Here is a 20836-nt window from a genome sequence, read left to right on the forward strand (position 1 = left end):
CGTGTCCTCTTTTGGAAGACCAAACAAAGTAGTTTCGCTTTCACAACGAAACACACGGCGGGCTAGAGTGAGCGGCAGCAGGCGGGCTTGAGAACTCCATTCGAAAATTAAATAAAATAAAAACAAAATCATACAATACAAATAATACAACACAATACAATACAATAATAATGATAAAAATAAAACAGAATAAAAAATGGAATCAAATTATTAAATTTAAAAAAATGTAAAAATAAAATACAAAATACAAACATATTAATTAAAATAAAATTAAATATGCAAATAATAATAATAATAATAATACCATTTAAAAAATAATGAAATAAAATAAAATATAATACTACAAAATAATAACAATAAAAATAAAATAATGAAATCCAATATAACAATGAAATGAATAATGAAATACAAAAAAATAAAATAAAATAAAAATAAAATAAAACTGCAACTAAACTGGAACCATGCAGCCCAATGTATATAGGGCAACAGCCGTGTGCCTTTGTATTCTGATTCTAATTTGGATTCTGTTTCTGGTTCTAACTCTAGTTAGAACTAATTCTAGTTTGAATTCTAATTCTAATGGTCTCTTCATCTTGCTCTCCTTGTTCTTTTATTCTGTCCTCAGCTGTCACACTAACTCAGCGTCTACATTATCTCTGCTGATTCCTCCCTGTCTCTCTCTCTCTTTTCCTCTTTGTGACAGTCAGAGTTGTTCAGAGTGACAGGTTGATATCAGAGTCCTAATCGCTGTCCGTGCCACCAGCCCAGGACCAGTCGACCCAGCCCTCGGGTGCCAGAACCCATCACTGTACCAAACACACACACACACAGGCCCCTGCGGTGCCGAGCCACATCACTGTCCCCGTATCCTGCAGCCACCGGGGCCGAGACAGGAACACGAGCCCGTGTACTACTACTAGGTACACACACACACACCGGCACACACACATACGAATGTCATAAACCATCACGACTCACGGAAACACAGACACGTATACATTACAACGCAGTGCCAGTTAGGGAGGGTCCCATGGTGCCACACCACATCACTGTCTACATCTACACTGGCATCCAGGGGTCAGACAGGAGGATACTGTATCCACACACACACAGTCTTTGGGTGCTTTAGATAATGACAGTCCATTTAGATCAACACAAAGGAGGAGATCTGACTCTTTAAAACAAAAACAAATCATTTTTGCAGCTTGATGACATGTAAGAAGCTTTTTATGTTCCATAAACAACGTTCTCTTCTGTGGTTCTGGAGTAGGTCATCTATATACTGGAGGTGAATCCATGTCTGAGTTGAATTTCATTTACATTCAAAATATGCATTATAATCAATCGATGCATCCCATGGGAATTAAACCCAAGACAGAGATACAGGAATGCTTATTTTAGGACAAAATAGATAGATACTGTAGATAGATAGATAGATAGATAGATAGATGCATTAAATTGAGCAAAAGTAACAAAATATTTTTTTATTTAAATTTACGTTCTTTTGAAAATTATATTTAACCAAAAAAATCTGTAATTTTTTTTTTTTACTGTTTCCACCAAAATATTGAGCACCACAACTGTTTTCAACATTCATAATAACCATATTAGATAATAAGCAAATCATCATATCAGAATGATTTCTGAAGGATCATGTGACACTGAAGACTGGAGTAATGATGCTGAAAATTCAGCTGCGCATCACAGAAATGAATTATATTTCAAAGTATATTTGAATTAAAAAACAGTCATTTTAAAATAATATTTCACAATTTTACTGTTTTACTGTTTTCTGATCAAATAAATGCAGCCTTAGTGAGCATAAAAGACGTCTTTCAAAAACATGAAAAGAATCTTACTGAGCGGTATGTATGTATATTAATATTATTATATACAATATTAATTATTGTATTACTATTCTGTTTGATCAAAAGCCATGTATAACAATGTCTGAATGTCACTGCATAAGATAACAACAAATCAAAGCAAGTGTCTGTATCTGCTCAAATGCCGTATCTTTTCTCTTGACTAACATCACTTTTCTTCGTTTCTTATGAAGTCTCAGTGAGTTTGAGCTGGTGTTCTGGTGATTTTTAGAGTCTGTATGAGCTCAGTTCACACAGGTGTCCAGCACAGGAACCACAGGTGTAGAAAATCAGCATGATCCACTAACCACAAACAAACACATGCACACAACACCGGCTTCCTTTTTAACACTACATATTTTGATATAGCATTCTACAAACTTCTTTTTGTCAAACATTTCACCTTCAACAGCTTTCTCTGTGTTTGATATCTAATTCAATGACATTCATACATTTTTAAGCATGTCTTAAGCGTCCAAATACTTCTGGGGCTGCTGTATGGAGACAGAGAGGCAGAGAGACGTGCTCTTGGGCTGGTGAATTATTAAGGATTACTAATATGTCCTAAAATGTCTCTGCCCCGTCCATTAACAACCTGTCACATCTATTCCGTCCCTCACATGCTCTAAAACACACAGGATAAAGGTCAGAAAGGCCATGCTGGTGTCTACCTGGTGGATGAAGTTATAGTGCATATCTAAATGTGTGTGGAGGTTTAGATTCTTCTAGAGTTTCTGAGTTTCTCTCTGCTTTTCTTTCTGGTCTTTTAGCTGTATCTCTCTCTCTCTCTCTATTTCTCTCGCTTGGCTTCGCGCCTGCCGGTCTATCTCCACAGCCGAGCTGGTCGTTGCCGCAAGCGACGAGAAGCTGTCGTTTCTTGTTAACATCTTTGCGGTGACCATGTTCCTTGATTAGAGCTAGTGTGTGTGTTAGTGTGTGTGTGTGTGTTAGGGGGGTGTTAGTGATGGTGCTCTTCTGCCCCCACCCGAAACTCACCCTCACCCCCCCCAAACACAACCCCCAGAGCTAGTCTTAAAGATCAGTGATTTGGTCAATTGGCCTGGCACATCCTATAGCACTCAAACCCTGTGACACGCCGGCAGACCAGTCACTCACACAGACGGTCACGGGCCGCCCGCACCAGCATGTGTGGAGCTGCCAGTCACGCTTTCTCAGAGCACATATGGAGCGAGGGACAAAGACACAAAATAAAGACCATGAAAAAGATAGATAGATAAAATGAAAGAACGACAGACAGATGGATAGTTAAAGATAGAACGAAAGCAGACAGACAGATAGAATGACAGATAGCTAGAACAATACATAGAACGATAGATAGAATGATAGAACAACAGATAGAACGATAAGGGATAGATGGATGGATGGGTGGACGGACGGACAGATCTATCTATCTATCTATCTATCAGTCCGTCCATCCATCCATCCATTCATCCATCCATCTATCTATCAGTCCGTCTGTCCGTTCGTCTATCTGTCTGTCTGCCCGTCCGTCCATCCATCCATCCGTCCGTCTGTCTGTCTGTCTGTCTGTCTGTCTGTCTATCTATCAGTCTGTCCTTCTGTCCGTCCATCCATCCATCCATCCATCCATCCGTCCGTCTATCTATCTATCTATCTATCTGTCTGTCTGTCTGTCTATCTATCTATCAGTCTGTCCTTCTGTCCGTCCATCTATCTATCTATCTATCTATCTATCTATCTATCTATCTGTCTGTCTGTCTGTCTATCTATCATTCTATGTATTGTTTTAGCTATCCGTCGTTCTATCTATCTGTCTGTCTATCGTTCTATCATTTTATCTATCTATCTTTTAGACACAGACAGACAGACAGATAGACAGATAGATAGATAGATAGATAGATAGACAGATAGATAGATGATGGATGGATAGATGGACAGACAGATAGATATCCGTAGATGCATATAGATAGATAGATAAATGAACATGAGGTGTGTGCAATTATTTACTGCTCTGTGTTTGCATGTTGGATTTTATTTCAACAGTCCATCTTCAGGAAGACATATAGCAGAATCACTGGATGTGATGTCATGTCCTGTCTGTTATACCAGCGACTGTCAGTCAGCAGCAGCTTTATCCTCCATGCGGATACATGTACGTGAAGTAGGCCTGGTCTTTTCAGAGCTATTGTCTAGTGGTTAGCGCATGTGCTTTTGCCATGCTGAGTTGTGGTGCTCATGAAGGATACACGCAGGTTCAAATCCAGACTGCACTGTGTCCCACCAATCTAGTTTTTGTGCTTCATTATGTTAAATAGAATTGAACAGTCTCTAATGATGACTGCTAATATAGAAGAAGTAGCGACATTCTCAGGAAATTATTTGTGTACTGTTTGTAAATAGAATACTGAACTTTATCATATTGTTTAATAGATTTGTCTTTTTTTTTTTTTATGCAAAATAACTTTTAAAATACAGAATTGATTTAAAATATCAGTCAATTTGCATGTCCCAATTACCACCATTAAATTTCAATGGGTTATGTAGAATAAATTGAATCAAATTCTCCATAGATTTTGCTTATAGTAAAATTAAAATATATGTAAGTATTGTTAAAAGCACTATACAAATAAATGTGCACTGAATTGAATTTTGTCCTGTATTTTCTCTTTAGCCCTGTTTACTGGGACAATTCCTCCTGTAAAATTATTTTTACATCATATTTAAGAGAATGAGTCATTTTTTTCCACCTATTTACTGTAATGATCAATTATTTTTCTGTGCACAAAGTACAAAAATAAATAATGATTTTAAAACAAAAAAATATTACAAAAAAATGATTTGAAAAAAAGAAATGTAAAAATTACAAATAAATAAACCTAAACCTTTTGGACACAAATTGGCCAAGTTTAGCTAAGAATGACCTACCAGAACAAAGTAAAATATAGATTTTTATCTTTTCTGAAAAACAATATAACACATAGACACAATGCAGGCCAGATTCAAACCTGCGTACCCCACACAAGCACCACAGCTCAACATGAAAAGATTTGCACTAACCAGGCAATGGCTGCACTGCATCGGAGGCATTATAGCTGTTAAAAAAGCAAAAAGGCCTCTTAAACAATCACCTTTTGATAAATATTATGTTCAATACATCAATACAATACACTGATGTAGCGTCTGGACCAATCAAACACACAATTTTTCATTTGATTTAACAAATCAGTTATTCATTAGATTAACAAAACGTTCACAGACCCCTCACCCAATAAACATACTGGGTGCCAAGTTGTCTGTGAACAGGGCCCAGGACCCTGGTTACCATGGCAACCCTGACACCAGATACATTTACGACCTAATGAAAAACCAGGAAATTAACGTTCTTAGAATTGACAGACAGTTGACCCTGAGAGGTCAGCTAAATATCTACAGCGGATCTAAATATTTATAATTAATTATAACTAGTTATGATTAATTATTCATATTTCCCCATGAGCTGATTCGCTACACTGAGTAAGATGCATGAAGATACAGGAAAAAGAACTGGACAGCAAACTGGCAAAAGACGAACAGAAAAAGGGCAAAGGGAAAAGATAAAGAGAGACCAACTGAGAAACACAGACGGAAGAGGAAAAGAGTAACAGACAGAGAGAGACAGAGTGAGTAATACTGCAGCATGGCTTCCCTCTAGCTATAGCTTCTTGACTTGTTTATGTACGGCGGAGAGAGGGGTGAACATATGGTGTACTAAAGCGTGGACTTGTCTTCCCCACACCCACAGGGGGTCTGTCTCACTGTATAACTCACGCATGAGCAGACAGGACAGGGCGCTATTTCCTGCGTCTCTGTGCCCTGATTATCTCTGCTGCACTGCATTTTGTTAGATTCATTTATTCAAGCTCGCCTTTTCTTATTTTGCGGAAAAAAACTCTTGTACATCACAAAATATAACTATAATAGTTTCCTCGTATTATCTCAAAGTTCAGGTTGAATCACTTGAACACTGTGAATTTGCAGACATTTACCGACAGACAACCACCATTTAGAAACCTACTCGTGCAAACAAGAAAAATATCATTTTAAATATTATTGCAAAGCAAAAAAATTCACTTACGCAGCAAAATTTCATGTAAATATTTAATTATCATTTCTTAAATTAATTGTTAATATTTATATTATTGTTTGCATACCAATTTATTTCACCAGTTTAGTTTTTGCTGTAGGTTTAAAGTTAATTATTTTTAATGCAATGCAATAGGAATCAATAAATAATCAATTTAAGGAAACTGCTTGATTCTTCTTCAATTTAAATTTATTTTTTCTGAATGTCTGCAATATTTACAATGTTTACAGGCAGCAACATTATGCTACCTTTTTAAATACCTTGTTTTGACCAAATTCTAAGGCATCATCATTTCAAATTAATACAAGAGTATGGATACAAGAAATCAATATTTAAAAAAATATATGATTAATAATGGTAATATATTAGTATATAATAATAAATACATGTTCATATTTAATTAATACATCATATTTATGTATAATAAATACATAACATTTCATTCAAAACAGAAAAATATCAATATTAAATTTTATTAAATATCATATTATATATCATTTATTAACCAAGATGATTTTACAGCAAAATTGAATAAGATAATATGACTTGAAAATAAATAAATAAAATTCATTCAAATCAGAAGAATATCAACATAAATATTTTTCTTTCAGTAAAACATCATCATAAACCAAGATAAATTTACAATAAAATTGCCTAGGATAATACAACGTAATTTCAGAGAATAAATATATTTGAAATTTTATAGTAAATAAAATATAAAATATTTTAAGAATATTTATAACAATTAATTTTCTTACTTAAAAATCAGTCTTATTACATTAGAAAATTGCTATATACATTTCATTCCAAAAAGAAAAGTATCAATAAAAATGATAAAACACAGATATGTGTGTGTGTGTGTGTGTGTGTGTGTATACAGTTTTTTATTTGTTTTAACATAATATGAAAAAAATTTAAACTTTCAAGATATAGTTGTAACAAATCTTAGAGTTTCTAGAACACACATCATGCAAGGACATATCAGACCAGCACCGCTGACACACAGATCGAGGAGAATTCGACAGGAACACACACTCACTCACACATGACGTCCCTGAAGGTCGAAGCATTTACAAATACACGCGCGCACAGTTACTCCCTACAGGTCAGTGAATTCACACACAGCCGAACCCTGCAGGTTGTTTGCTGCTCGCACACACACACACACACCGCAGCGACACACACTCTTGCCCTGCAGGGTGGGCTGATTGACAGCTCTCCTGATGGCGGGTGGCAGCAGCTGATGTTTCCCCTCATTTCGTCTTCCTGTTGCCTGGGTCAGGTGACACCCACAGGTGCAATGGTGAGCACCCCTAGAGCTCTGCCGCTCCACTCACATATGGCTGTGTGTGTTTGTGTTGATGTTTATATGCATGTGTTTGTCTCGGAGGAAGTAGGGGGGTCAGTTATTCATAGATCAGAATCACGGAGGCAGAAAGCAGATGTTACCCATCACTGTCAGACAGACGCATACACTGACATTAATGCCACACCAGCCACAGATCTAGTGTCTCCACCGCTCCTGGCCACACATACACTGACACAAATGCCACTCGGAGTTGACGAGCGAACACTGCTATTACTCATACTTACATGTATGCTACTTATGTAAATCGCTCAAATGTTGATTGAGGTTGCACATACATGATAAACCAACAGCAGTTACACCGATGGTCATGACCGAGCTGCATTTCTTTCTTCTGTGGAACAAAAAAGAAGACATTTTGAAGAATGCTAGTGGTGCAAACACTTTCACTGTATGGTTAAAAACACTGAGGCATTTTTCAAAATATCTTCTTTCATGTTCCACAGAAGAAAAAGTCATACAGGTTTTGGAACGAAATGAGGGTGATTGACAGAACAGTCATTTTTGAGTGAACTGTCCCTTTAAAGGAATAGTTTACCAAAAAATGAAAAATGACGAAAATTTACTCACCCTCGGACCATTCAAGATGTAGATGAGTTTGTTTCTTCCTCAGAACAGATTTGGAGAAATTTACCAATGGATGTTCAGCAGTGAATGGGTGCCGTCAGAATGAAAGTCCAAACAGCTGATAAAAACATCAAAATAATACACAAGTAATCCACACCCCTCCAGTCCATGAAATTTGTGTCTTCTGAAGTAAAAAGTTATGTATTTGTAAGAAACAAATCCATCATTAAGGCATTTTAATTTTAAACCATTACTTCTGGCTAAAATAATAGTCCATAATCCATAATAAGGCTTCCTCCAGTGAAAAAGTCCATCGCCTGTTGTCCTCTCACAACAAAATCTACCCACATATTTGTTTAGGACTATTTTGGACTGTTTTCACTTGTAAACTCTGCTTGATCTGTGCAGATTTCTCTCCTGATTCAGACGAGACAACCTTTTCCACTGGACAAAGCAATATTATGTACAGAGGACTTGTATTTTCTGCCAGGTTTGAAGTTAAAAAAATGCTTTAATGATGGATTTATTTCTTACAAACAAGCAGCTTTTTGCTTCAAAAGACATTAACTGATGGACTGGAGGGGTGTGGATTATTGGGATGTTTTTATCAGCTGTTTGGACTCTCATTCTGACGGCACCCATTCACTGCAGAGCATCCATTGCTGAGCGAGTGATGGAATGCTACATTTCTCCAAATCTGTTCTGATGAAGAAACAAACTCATCTACATCTTGGACAGTCTGAGGGAGAGTACATTTTCAGCTATTTTTTATTTTTGGGTGAACTATTCCTTTAAGATGTCAGAATTCCATTTTAGAATGTTTGATGATTGGTTGAAAATTTAAATCAGGTTTACACCTTCTTAACTGACAACAACATCAACTTGATTCTATTCAAACAGGATGCTACTCGAAGGGCTCTTCCAAACAATAAAACAACTGAATCCCTTTTATATGACTGTTAGTGAAGTGTGCATATGATGGCCTCTTGAAGAACATAATTTTGCAGTTTATGGACGGTGAGTCCTCATGCAGGCCTTTGGATGGACAGAAATGACACACTCCAGCGTTAAAGTGGCCATCATCAGGAATGGACCCTCATGAACAGATTCTATTGTTCACTCTTGGCTTGTACAGAATAAAAAACACTCATGTGTAATTTAAAAATTCTGGTTGGGATGGTTCACTTCCTGTCCTTCAAAACTGATCTTTGGAATTTGAATGTAACAGTGAATGTAACAAATTTTAAATATCAACAAAAGCAAAAATACAAATCTAATCAGGTAAAGAATTGCTTCATTCTACTATTGATTAAAAAACGTATAGAGGGATAAAAGGAAAAGAGAGGGAGGGGCAGAGTAAGGAGAGGCAAAGAAAGAAAGAAGGGTTAGTTGAATAACTGATATTTGCTGAGAGCGATATGAGTTTTCTTAATGTGCCTCACAGCATTAGCTAAGAGTGCGGCTGTTAGCGTCCAACACCACAGGGCCAAAAACAGACAGTCCCAAAAACACTTCAGCCGTGTGCTTAGTCACACACACACACACACACACACACACACAAGAGCCCTCCCTAACATATAAACTTATGCCTTATACTTATGCATTAAATCTGTGATCTTAACGTGTATGAACAATCACCTCAGGAACATTTTACAGACAAATGGTGAAAAAGTGAGGGGAAAAATGCAAGACATATAATTACCTTACAGTGGAAGGTTGGAAAAGAGCTGAAAAAAGACTTTTAATAATACATTTATATCACTACAAAAGATTTCTATTTCAAATAAATTATGTTCTTTTGAACTTTCTGTTCATCAATGAATCGTGAAAAAAAAATGTATCACAGTTTCCACAAAAATATTAAAGTATTTTCAACATAATAAGAAATAATAATCAAAAAAATGTTTCTTGAGCAGCAAATCAGCCTATTAGAATGATTTCTGAAGGATCATGTGTAGCTTTAAAACCTTAATTGTGAGGAAATTTTAAAAAATCGTGAGGGAAAAAAACATAATACAATAAATTAAATCAAAATATATTATTTTATTTCAGCTAATTGACAAAGCAACATTTCTCTCTTTTTTTGTTGTTTAACTTTATGTACTAAAATAACTAAAACTTAATTAAAATTGAATGAAAACTATATAGAAAAACTAAAAAAATAGAATTAAACAACAAAATTACTAAAAACTTTAACTAAAATTAAAATGTAAACAGAAAATACAATAAAGAATAAAAAATATTTCAAAATTTTTAAATGTACAAAATTTTATCTTAATTATACTAAAATAACACTAACATACACCCAATGGTTATGTAGAATTATCATTACATTTACTTATTATTATAAACTATTCATAGAGTTTAGGACCATACCGTGCAGGAGTGTGTGTGTGTGTGTGTGTGTGTAATCTCTTTTGGTAAATGTGTTGATATTAAAGTTATGATGTACCCTGTGAAAATGTATAACTGGATCGCTGCATTGACCCAGCAGTGTGTGCCTGTGTGTGCTTCATCTTGAGGTTCATACACACACACAAATACAGTTCATTATCTTCAGGTACACACACTCATGAATCAGTGAACGGGTTCAAATAATGTGGGGGAAAAAACGCTCAAGGAATTTTTTTTAGTGCTCAGAGGATGCTCTATCATAGATCAGGACACCCTGTGTTTCATTTAAGCACTTTGTTTCAGATGTTTCTTTAGGAGAAATAAAAAAGAGACACAAATGAGACGTACAGCAAAAGCTATAAAATCAAAGTGTTTACAGTGGCTCAGATCATGTGATCTTGGATTAAATTGAGTGCAAAATGCTCAAAATCTGAGCACAGTTTGAGACATTTCTTCCTAAACTCCAGAGGAAATACATGCGAGATTAGCATCTTTTCTCAGATGCAACTCCTGAACTAGTGTTATTTTCTTATTTGGTATTTTTGTCTTGTATCTAAACATTCTTAAATCGAGATACATTTACTTGAGAAGCAAAATGACTTAAAATTTTAAATGTATCAAAATGATGCGAGTTTTTGATTAAAACATTATTTTCTGTCAAGACAAAATAAACTTCAATCAAAAGAGAAAAAAATACTTTTTTCTTCGAATTTTTTCAAATTTATACATTTTTTAGAAAACAAGACTTAATATCTAAAATCATTTTCCTTTTCAATTAAATGTATCTTGATATCTTGAATTTGTAAAGCAAAAAAAAAAAAAATACTAAGTAAGAAAATCATTTTTGCAATGACTGTGAATTAAATTTGGGTCTGTTCTCACTCAAATATATATCAGATGACTTTGTAACATATTGAATAATATGTACAGGTCATATAATCGACTTTTATGATGATTTTTATGACATTTTTGAATAACACCACAAACTGCTATTGTTTGGAATGTCATGACAGAGACTACATGTAATTTTTGGATAAATTATTCCTCATAAACACCCTATATTTTGCTCATAACGGATGAAGGGTCTCTCTCTTTCACCAATAAGTTTTAAGTTTAGTATAATATAGCAATAGAATATAATACGTCTCTTTAGGAGTGTAGCTTTCAAGCCTTATAGATCTCAAAAATTAATTTTAATTTGAAAGAAAAGTAGTTAGTAGATTGACATTCTCATGTGTACTAAAATAATTATTAATAAATAAATATGAATAAATTAATAAATAATAATACGATACTGACATATTTAAAAAACTAATAAAAATGACAAAAGACAAACAAAATGAACACAATTAAAATGAAAATACGAAGAAAAAAAACAGCTAATAAAAAAAAAGAAATGATGTGACTACGGTGAGTCAATGACAGAAATGTCATTTTATTCCTCATAAATTGCTCATAACAGAGGCAGGTTTCTCTCTTTCACCTATAACTCTTTCTCAGTCCCCCTCCTCTCTCTCTCTCTCTCTCGGTTTCTACAGATGGTTAGGCCCTACGGATCACGCTGTCACAGTTCATCTCCTCTCGTGTGTCTGACAGCACGCCTGATCCTCCAGGAAGGGCTCAACCCCCCACTCAAAGGACCTGAGCTCATAAACACTCACAAACCATCACCCGCTCGCTCACTGATGTCATGACATTAAACCATCTATTTAACATGCCCAAAACAAGGCTGCACTGCAAAAAAACCGCAAAGAATTCAAATGCATCAAAATGAGTATTTTAACTAGTTTTTAGTGGAAAAAAATCCTATAAATGGTTCAGCATAAATCTAACATAATTGATGAACTTTGCAACACTGACAGGTACTGAACTAAAACATCACTGCACTGAATAATGACACGATATGTAGAGCTGCTGAAATTGAATTTGTTTCATAATTGATTAATTTTTAAATATTAACGCTGTTATTTACTGTTTATTAATGTGAAGCTGCTTTAAAACCTTTTAAACTATATTTATACACTTTCTGTACTGTATAAATATAATGCAGTATATAAAAATGTCACTATAAAATCACATTTTAAAACATATTTGTGACCCTGGACCACAAAACCAGTCATAAGGGTCAATTTCTCGAAATTGAGATTTATACATTATCTGAAAGCTTTGTTAGGATCGGACAATATTTGGCCGAGATACAACTATTTGAAAATCTTCAATCTGAGGGTGCATAAAAATCTAAATATTGAGAAAATTACCTTAAAGTTGTTCAAATGAAGTTCTTAGCAATGCATATTACTTATCAAAAATTAAGCTTTGATATATTTACAGTAGGAAATTACATATAGCTTCATGGAACACGATCTTTACTTAATATCCTAATGATTTTTGGCATAAAAGAAAAATCGATAATTTTGACCCATACAATGTATTTTTGGCTATTGCTACAAATATACCCCAGCGACTTAAGACTGGTTTTGTGCTCCAGGGTCATATTTTATTTTTGAGTGTTAGTTATACTAAACTAAGTTTAAACAACACTGAATTGAATAATGACACTATTATCTTATGTAGTTACTTTGCAGCTGGAATTGAATTAATTTATTAATTTATTAATTTTACAACATTATTTTCCTGTTTATTCATCTGCTTTGAAACGGTTTTGAACTATAACAAATATTTCTGTTGTATAAATATAATGCACTATATAAATAAATGCCAATTGACTTAAACACATTTTGTCAGTGTAATAAAAATGTAATTGAATTCATATTTAATTGAAACTTTTAATAATTATTACTATTACACACTCTGAAAACAAGTCTTAATATATTATGCAGTTTTGCTTCTCAAATACATGTATGCTTATTATGATAAGTAATTTTACAGGGAACATGACAAAAATAAAGATTAATGATCATTTCTTTGAGCTGAGACAATTGAATTTTTAATTCCAAACATTTCAAAGCTACCAAAATCAACATAAAGGCTAACTTTTTAAATGCCAAATGCTAATGCATGTGAGCTTCTATAAATAAAAATATTAAAACAATGATTTGACTTGTACTGTTCTTATTTGTAAGTCACTTTATTCATTTTTTGAATGAATGTAAAAAGTACTTCATTACTATTTCATTAACATCATATCTGTTTCCTCAGAGACCAACCATGAACTTCTCGCAGAGATGTCTTTTTGAACTATTACAGTCGTGAGTGAATTGTGTGGCTAGTTTGTGTTAAAGATATTAAATTATGCAGGTTGTGGAGAGAGACCACTGCATTACGCTGGAGATCCACAGACAGACCCGACCACAAAAACACTGATGAGGACCGTACTGAAACATCTCAGAGATATGGAGAAGTGGAGTCCTTTGATTATTCAGAAAGTTTATTTTTCATCGCTGCTTTCAAGCTTTCTACGTCCAAACCACATATACAGTATGTTATGAATGATTGATGGTGTTCGGCCTTTATTTACCGATCCATCATGCACTGTTAGCAGTGCACATTAAAACTTGATTCTGCAGCTTCATGCTTTTCTAGAGAGACAAACTGGGTCAAACCGCGAATGCAGAGTGAGAGACTTAGAGACAGAAGTCCATAAGGTAAAGGGACGTTTCTGATGGCCACATCAAATTCCACTCCAATACCCAACTGAAGAAATAGTTAAACATTTATTCACCTTCATGTCGATCCACACACGGATATTTTTTTTTTTTGAGTAAACAATGACATGAGTGTTGAAATTTAAAATTGCACTGTATTTCTTGTTAACCTTGCGAGTTGTTAATATCGGTTTATTATTAATAACACATTTTTAATTTATTTTAATATGCATTTAATTTCCTTTTGAAGCAACTCATTTATTTTATATTTGTTTTATTTATTTTATATTTATTTTTATTGTATTTATTTTAATTCAAATACAGTTTTATTTTCATTGTTAAATCTTTTTTGCACTGCTTTAGGCAACATTTCATTTAATCTAAATTAATCAATTAATTTCATTAAATTAAATTTAATTTCAGTTGTATTTTAATTCTTATGAAAACTTTTATGCACTGCTTTGAGGGATATTTAATTAATTTAATTTTAACTTATTTTATTTATGAATAAACTATCACAATGTCAAAATTATGTGTTGACACTTTTGCACTGTCTTGGGCAATATTTATTTTATTTTGTTTTTGAGTAAACTATCACATTAATATTTTAAGTTAATTAATCAAATTTAATTTAAATAGTTTTATTTGAATTGTTACCAAACTGTTGCTTTAGGCTTGAATCTAATGTAATGTAATGTAATGTAATTTAATTTAATTTAATTTAATAGTTTTGGGCAATATTTAATTTTCATTTAAATATGGTTTCATTTTAATTGTTAAAATTGTTATTGTTAAAAACTGTTTAGTACTGCTTAGGACAATTTAATTAATTTAATTACATTTTTTAAAACTTTAATTTAATGCTTTATTTTAATTGTTAATAAAACTTCTTAGCACCACAATATTCATACTGCTTTGGCAATACAATGTACAGGTCCTTGCTACAGCAATAAAACACACTAAATTGAAACTAAACTCAGACACAATTCCATAAAGTGTTGTGATAAGGCTGCTCAAGTTTCCATCAGCGACTTTAAATTGCACTCCGGCCCAATTAAGCAAACTGTCCCAGTACAGCGAGACTGAAGAGTCTCGACTTCTCCTTAATGGACTGTACCGGGCCAGTTTGCTAATTTGGACCCACTTGAGCTTGTGCCAATAGCAGGGGAGGCAGGAGGGGCCTGTGCCTGATTGTACTGCCCCAAGGCATCCCTCCTAGAGAATATATATATCTGCCTCTCTCTCTTGTTCATCCATGTGTGTATGAGTGAGTGTGAGTGTGTGTGTGTGTGTGTGTGTGTGTGTGTGTGTGTGTGTGTGCGCGCATCGCTCTCCCCTCATAAAACACCCGAACGCACATCACCGGCCGCCTCTGGAACGGAACATGACACAGACACGCAGCAGGTAAGTCAAACCGTTATCTGCGTATAAAGTTATTATGACGTAAGAGTTTAGAGCAGATTAACCACTTTATGTATAGTTTGTGTGATTGTTATGCATAACTGAAATCATTCTGTGCCTGAACATCTCAAATGCAGCGGTGTGCATCAGAATGTGAACTGCTGACAATCAAATGAAAAAGTCTAGATTCACTTTTTTGAAAAGAAGCTGTATGGGATGATATTATGTGACATTAAAATAATGCAGGATAAAATACGTAATCCATATGATGGATGATGCATACTAAATGTGTAAAATTAAAATTCACATGGTTCACGCGTGTTATATAGCTTATAATATCTAAGGTTTTGAGTAAAAGGGCCAATTACACAATCTAGGAGTAGTTTGAGTGTTTGTTTTCAAGTTCAAAACGGTCCTAAAGTAGAATCATTTTGTGAGTGCTATGCACAAAATTAAAATTCCATATTTGTCATATTTTTGTTATAAGTGTTTGTGAACACATTAAACTACACTTGAAATACAAAGTAAAACTACAAAAGTTAACTTTAAGCAAAAACTGTTCTTGAGACAGGTTTTTCTCTTTTTTATTTGTTAGCATAAAACGGTCGGGCCACATTGTCAGATTAATATTGGGGCAAGTTGTCACATGGGTTTCAAATGCTGAAATGGCACTGAATTAAGTACAATATTTGTTATCTTTTTTACTGCCGTTTCATTGACTGTTTTGCATTTCATACTTGTCCTTCAGTTTAAATGTTGCTATAAAAATCTATTATAGGCTGTAGAATGATAAGTTCCATTGTGACAACTTACCCCATATAGTGTCCTGTCACAAAAGGTCAACTTGTGTTTAACAAACTGTATCTTTTTCTATAGACAACAACAGCTTTTTATTGAAAAGTATGCATCTATGCAAAAATTATTTTAAAATATATCAAATATTTCCTTGAGTTTAAAGTGTGACATCTTGCTCCAGACTCTTTGAAAGGATGCTATACATTAAGACATAAAATACATACTTTATTATATTGCTAATAAACATGAAATTGGATTTTAAAAATATAACAGAATTTGTAATATATATATAAATATATATTTATAAATATAACAAGTAATGCCTTGTTTATAATTAATTTTAATGATTAAATTAAATTTATTATTATTATTATTGTTACATTTAAATGAATAATTAACAATAAAATAACAATTAAAATGTATTTTTTTAAATCAATTAGATTACAGTGACATTTGCACATTAGACACTGTCATTTAACATTTTTATTAAATGTTGATTTTTTTTTTTTTTTTTTAATAAAATGAATGTAGCCTTGGTGAGCTTAAGAGACTTCTTTCAAAAATAAAAAATCTTACCAGCCCCAAATTTTTAACGTTATATCCACTAGAAATAAAACACCTTTCATACCTTGAAAACAGTTGATGAACAGCTGCATTTAACCAACTAAACTTTACTCCACAGCACTGATCAGATAATAGTTTACTTAAATTAAATGTACTTAAATTGAGCCTGGAAATGCTTGACTTGTATTTCTGTGTTCTACAGGTGAACTGTAATGTCATCTGTGGATCTGAGTATACTGCTGAAACCAAGCGTGCCATGTCTCAGTTGAATGAGAAGGAAACTCCGTTCGAGCTGATCGAGGCTTTGCTGAAGTACATTGAAACGCTGGAAGTACCAGGGGCTGTGCTAGTCTACCTGCCAGGCTGGAACCTCATCTATTCCATGCAGAAACACCTGGAGATGAACCCACACTTTGGTCTGTAATGATATTCTGCTCACACACAAGCAAAATCTTTTTTCCGGATGGCTTGTATCCCCTGATCTCGTAATATAACTCATAGTGATTCCTCCAATATTGTGTCCCTCAAAGGTGGTCATCAATACCGAATCCTGCCCCTTCACTCTCAGATCCCCAGGGAAAAACAGAGACGAGTGTTTGAGCCCACTCCTGAGGGTGTGACTAAGGTCTGTAGATGTTTCACTGTGCAGTTTAGGAATTGATATATTAAAGCATTTGTTTTAAACAAATTTTGCGAACACACCACAGGTAATTTTGTCCACCAACATCGCTGAGACCAGCATTACTATCAACGATGTGGTCTTTGTCGTCGACTCCTGCAAGTAAGCAGCTCCATTAATTAAAGTGTTGATTCACCCAAAAAGTACAATTCTGTCATTTATTCACCCTCATGTCATTCCAAACCTGTATGACTTTCTTTTGTGGAACACAAAATATCATTAAATGTGCCTATTTTTTTGTAAATACTGTGGAAGTCAGTGGTAACCAAAGCTGTTTGGCTACCAACATTATCATCTTTTATGTATGACAGTCAAAGCTGAAATTAATTTTATATATTGTTTATTTTCTAGATCCTTCATCAAGAGTTAAAATGAGAAAAAATCATGCGTCACCATCCAACTCATTCTGCTGAACTACTGTGGAGGTACGACACACACACACACACACACACACACAGTCCACACAAAATTACAACACATTCACACGTGCTTCACACAAAAGAACAATGATATAATTTCAAATAAGAGTTGCCTAAAACTTTAAAATGCATTACATGCCAATATATCTTAGACGATTTGCTTTCCAATCAATCATCTGTTTTGTTCGCTGCTGTTGCCCTGTGTTTGTGTGTGTGATCAGTTCTTGGATTTGTCGCGGCATGTCGATGCTTTAAGCAAGCGTCCCTATTTAAGCGAGACAATACATATTTAACACACAACGATCAGAGTGTTCATGCGAGTGTCATCGACCGGCGTCCGACCGAACCCCGAGGGCCTTAAAACTGACACACCACAAAGAATGTCCCGCAGTGAGAACAACTCTAAAATAATTTAATTGATTAACGCTAACAGCAGCGTTTGATGTCCAGTTAAAACCAGAGAACGGGTCGAGGAGGGGGACGTAACCGCAATATGACCGAACACACACAACGTTCCTGTGAATTATCTATAACAAGCAAAACACTGGAGGATTTGCAGACAGACAGACAGATTGCGGCAGATGGTTGCAGATGTGATTTCATTCTTTCTTTGAGTGCTGTAATAGACGAAAGTTTGGTGAAATTCATCGCCACTCGTCTTCTTTAAACCGAAATGACTCGGGGCTCTCATTGTCTCAACACCCCGAGATACGAGCACCAAAACTCATGCCTCACAGCGGGACATTTCATCCTCCCCTTCATTTCCTGCCTGTAATCTGGTCCATTTCTTCATTTTCTTCTCTTTTTTTGTTCTTTCTTTCCACCCAAAGCAAAATGCCAGGAGCAAATAATAAATAATCAAGAATAAAGAGTATAGAGAGGCATTTGAGTGATATCTTAGTCTCTTGTGCTTCTCTTTTAATTATGCCATAATTTAATTGCTTTCACTGTGCCCTGTTCTTAATGCTTTTTATTAATAATAAAAAATGATTAGTTAAATTACATCAACTTACAGTTTAGTTGGTTATTTCTGAAAGACTGTAAAAATGAAATGTTGTGAATTAAATAGTTTTGAATTGTACAATAGTTTTGTTTAAATTCTTTTCTATTAAAACAGAAGTGTGAGAAGAAAAAAAGTATTTAAATAGAATTCTAAGATAGAATTTGATATAATCTTTGCTCATGATAGGGTGTTAGCAGACTTATGATTGCTAACTGTTAAGATTTAAAATATTTAAAAACTTATATAAAAATATTTGAAAAATAAATAAAAATGTAAAATGTTTTTTCAATGTCTTTAAAAAGACATTTTTACGTATTTATTTACTGCAAAGTATAAATTATTTTTTCATTAAGGAACATCTGTCAATAAAATAAATATCTGTCAGAGCAACAAAAAAATATTTTTTTAAATGATTAAAATTAAAATAAAGATTTAAATAAAGATGATTATTTTTGTTGCTCTACAAAAACTAATGTTAAAATAAGCAGGGAAAAATGGTAAAATATAAATATAATACAATAAAACAAAAATATATAAAACTTAATTAGTACAATTACATTTATATAACAAACTTGAAAATCAATTCTGTTCATCCTACAGAGTTTTTAACTTGTTTATTAGAGGCCTTAATGCATGCTTCTATGTAATAATTTTGCATTAAAATTGCACTAACAAAACATAAATTGTGAAAAGTGCAATAAAATTTAAAAAAAATCACTTGACTTAATAGTAAAACATTAACTCAGTAACTCAGTCATGCATTAGAATTTTAAAAAAAAAAGAAAAACTTAAAGAATTAAGTTTATTCTTATTTGATTCATTGACATGTAGGATAAAAGTCATTCTTTCTTTGATTGTAGAAGACAAAGAAAGTGAGAAACACACACAGAGGCTGTGAAAGAAGCACAGGACTGATGAGACACAGTGTAATGTATGAGAGAGACAGATGACGGTCGTGGACGGACTGATAGAGCGGGTAAAAGAGCAGTCAATCTGCCTTGACCCACATTCCTCCGCTAACGATGCCCCGCGGGCGTGATGCCAATCTCTCATTAACACACATACACGCGGGCAGCCTCGCGTCCCTCTGCCCTTTGTCAGGATGTGCCTACAGCTGACCTTCAGGGTCCTGCTGTAAATACTACAGTGAGCATGAGAGCCGCGCACAGGTGCAGCCGCCTCCAGAAACACACACACACACCTCGCCGCTGCAACGCTGGACGTAATGAAAGGTGGCAGATAGAGGACTTTCAGCACTTCTGAGAAAACCACAACGTCTCTCATCATCTCTTCCCTTTGCTAAAGTCTATGTGAAATCCAAACTGACTCGATTTACTTTCTTACGACACATTACAGGTCTTATTACGAACAATTCATCAGTGCATGTTTGCAATTTTCTATCAAAATGATGTAAAATAACTAAATTCACTTTTTATTAAGTGATCAAGCCTTCTAATTTTTACAGCCACCTGACACTTTTTACCATCCAATCAATTTCTAATTAATACATTTACATCCTAATTAATACATTGTTCTACATTTATTGTCAATAAATGTTCAATTTCACATTACGAAATTAAAATGGGTTGCAAACATGAGTTCCACATTGACGTTACCTGGCAAGCTTTTCTTGACCATTCAAATTTAAATATTTATTATTATAAATAAATATATTTCTAAATATTTTATATTTATAACAAAATATTACACTAAAAACTCATTCCTTTTTTACTGTTATTTTTAATATTTTAAATTATTCAATGTAATTTTAAATTATTAAAATAATATTTTGTTTACCTGTAATAATACTGTAAATCATTAAATATGTTCATTTTAAATATTAAAGTAATAATATTTTTTAAATAATATTACATAATTACATTTAAAACAATGTCCAAATGTGTCCAAATGTGAAGCTTTTTAACCTTTTGTAGTAGAAGCATGACTTTTAACTTTTTTCAAATTTTTACAATTTAAAATATTATTACATTAATAAAATAATATTTTGTTTACATGTAATGATATTCTAAATTATTAAATACAATCTTTTAAAATATTATTAAATTATTTAAA

At 33.7% G+C, this 20836-nt stretch overlaps 2 protein-coding genes across 2 annotated transcripts in view; both read left to right on the plus strand.

The window, feature by feature from the left end:
* Positions 1 to 17447, plus strand: part of LOC107747878 (ATP-dependent RNA helicase A-like) — a 21180-nt gene extending 3733 nt beyond the window's left edge. The window contains exons 2-4 of the mRNA XM_016562495.1: positions 16865 to 17078; positions 17193 to 17287; positions 17370 to 17447. Of these exons, the coding sequence (XP_016417981.1) occupies positions 16865 to 17078; positions 17193 to 17287; positions 17370 to 17447 (387 nt within the window). The remainder of the gene's footprint in view (positions 1 to 16864; positions 17079 to 17192; positions 17288 to 17369) is intronic.
* The window catches only part of LOC107747879 (proline-rich protein 35-like), a 7331-nt gene continuing 1694 nt past the window's right edge, over positions 15200 to 20836 (plus strand). Inside the window, exons 1-2 of the mRNA XM_016562496.1 lie at positions 15200 to 15306; positions 17693 to 17766. The gene's annotated coding sequence lies outside the window, so the exon portion shown is untranslated. The remainder of the gene's footprint in view (positions 15307 to 17692; positions 17767 to 20836) is intronic.

Source organism: Sinocyclocheilus rhinocerous, unplaced genomic scaffold, assembly GCF_001515625.1.
Source record: "Sinocyclocheilus rhinocerous isolate Xijiao unplaced genomic scaffold, SAMN03320098_v1.1 scaffold799, whole genome shotgun sequence".
Taxonomy (NCBI): Eukaryota; Metazoa; Chordata; class Actinopteri; order Cypriniformes; family Cyprinidae; genus Sinocyclocheilus; species Sinocyclocheilus rhinocerous.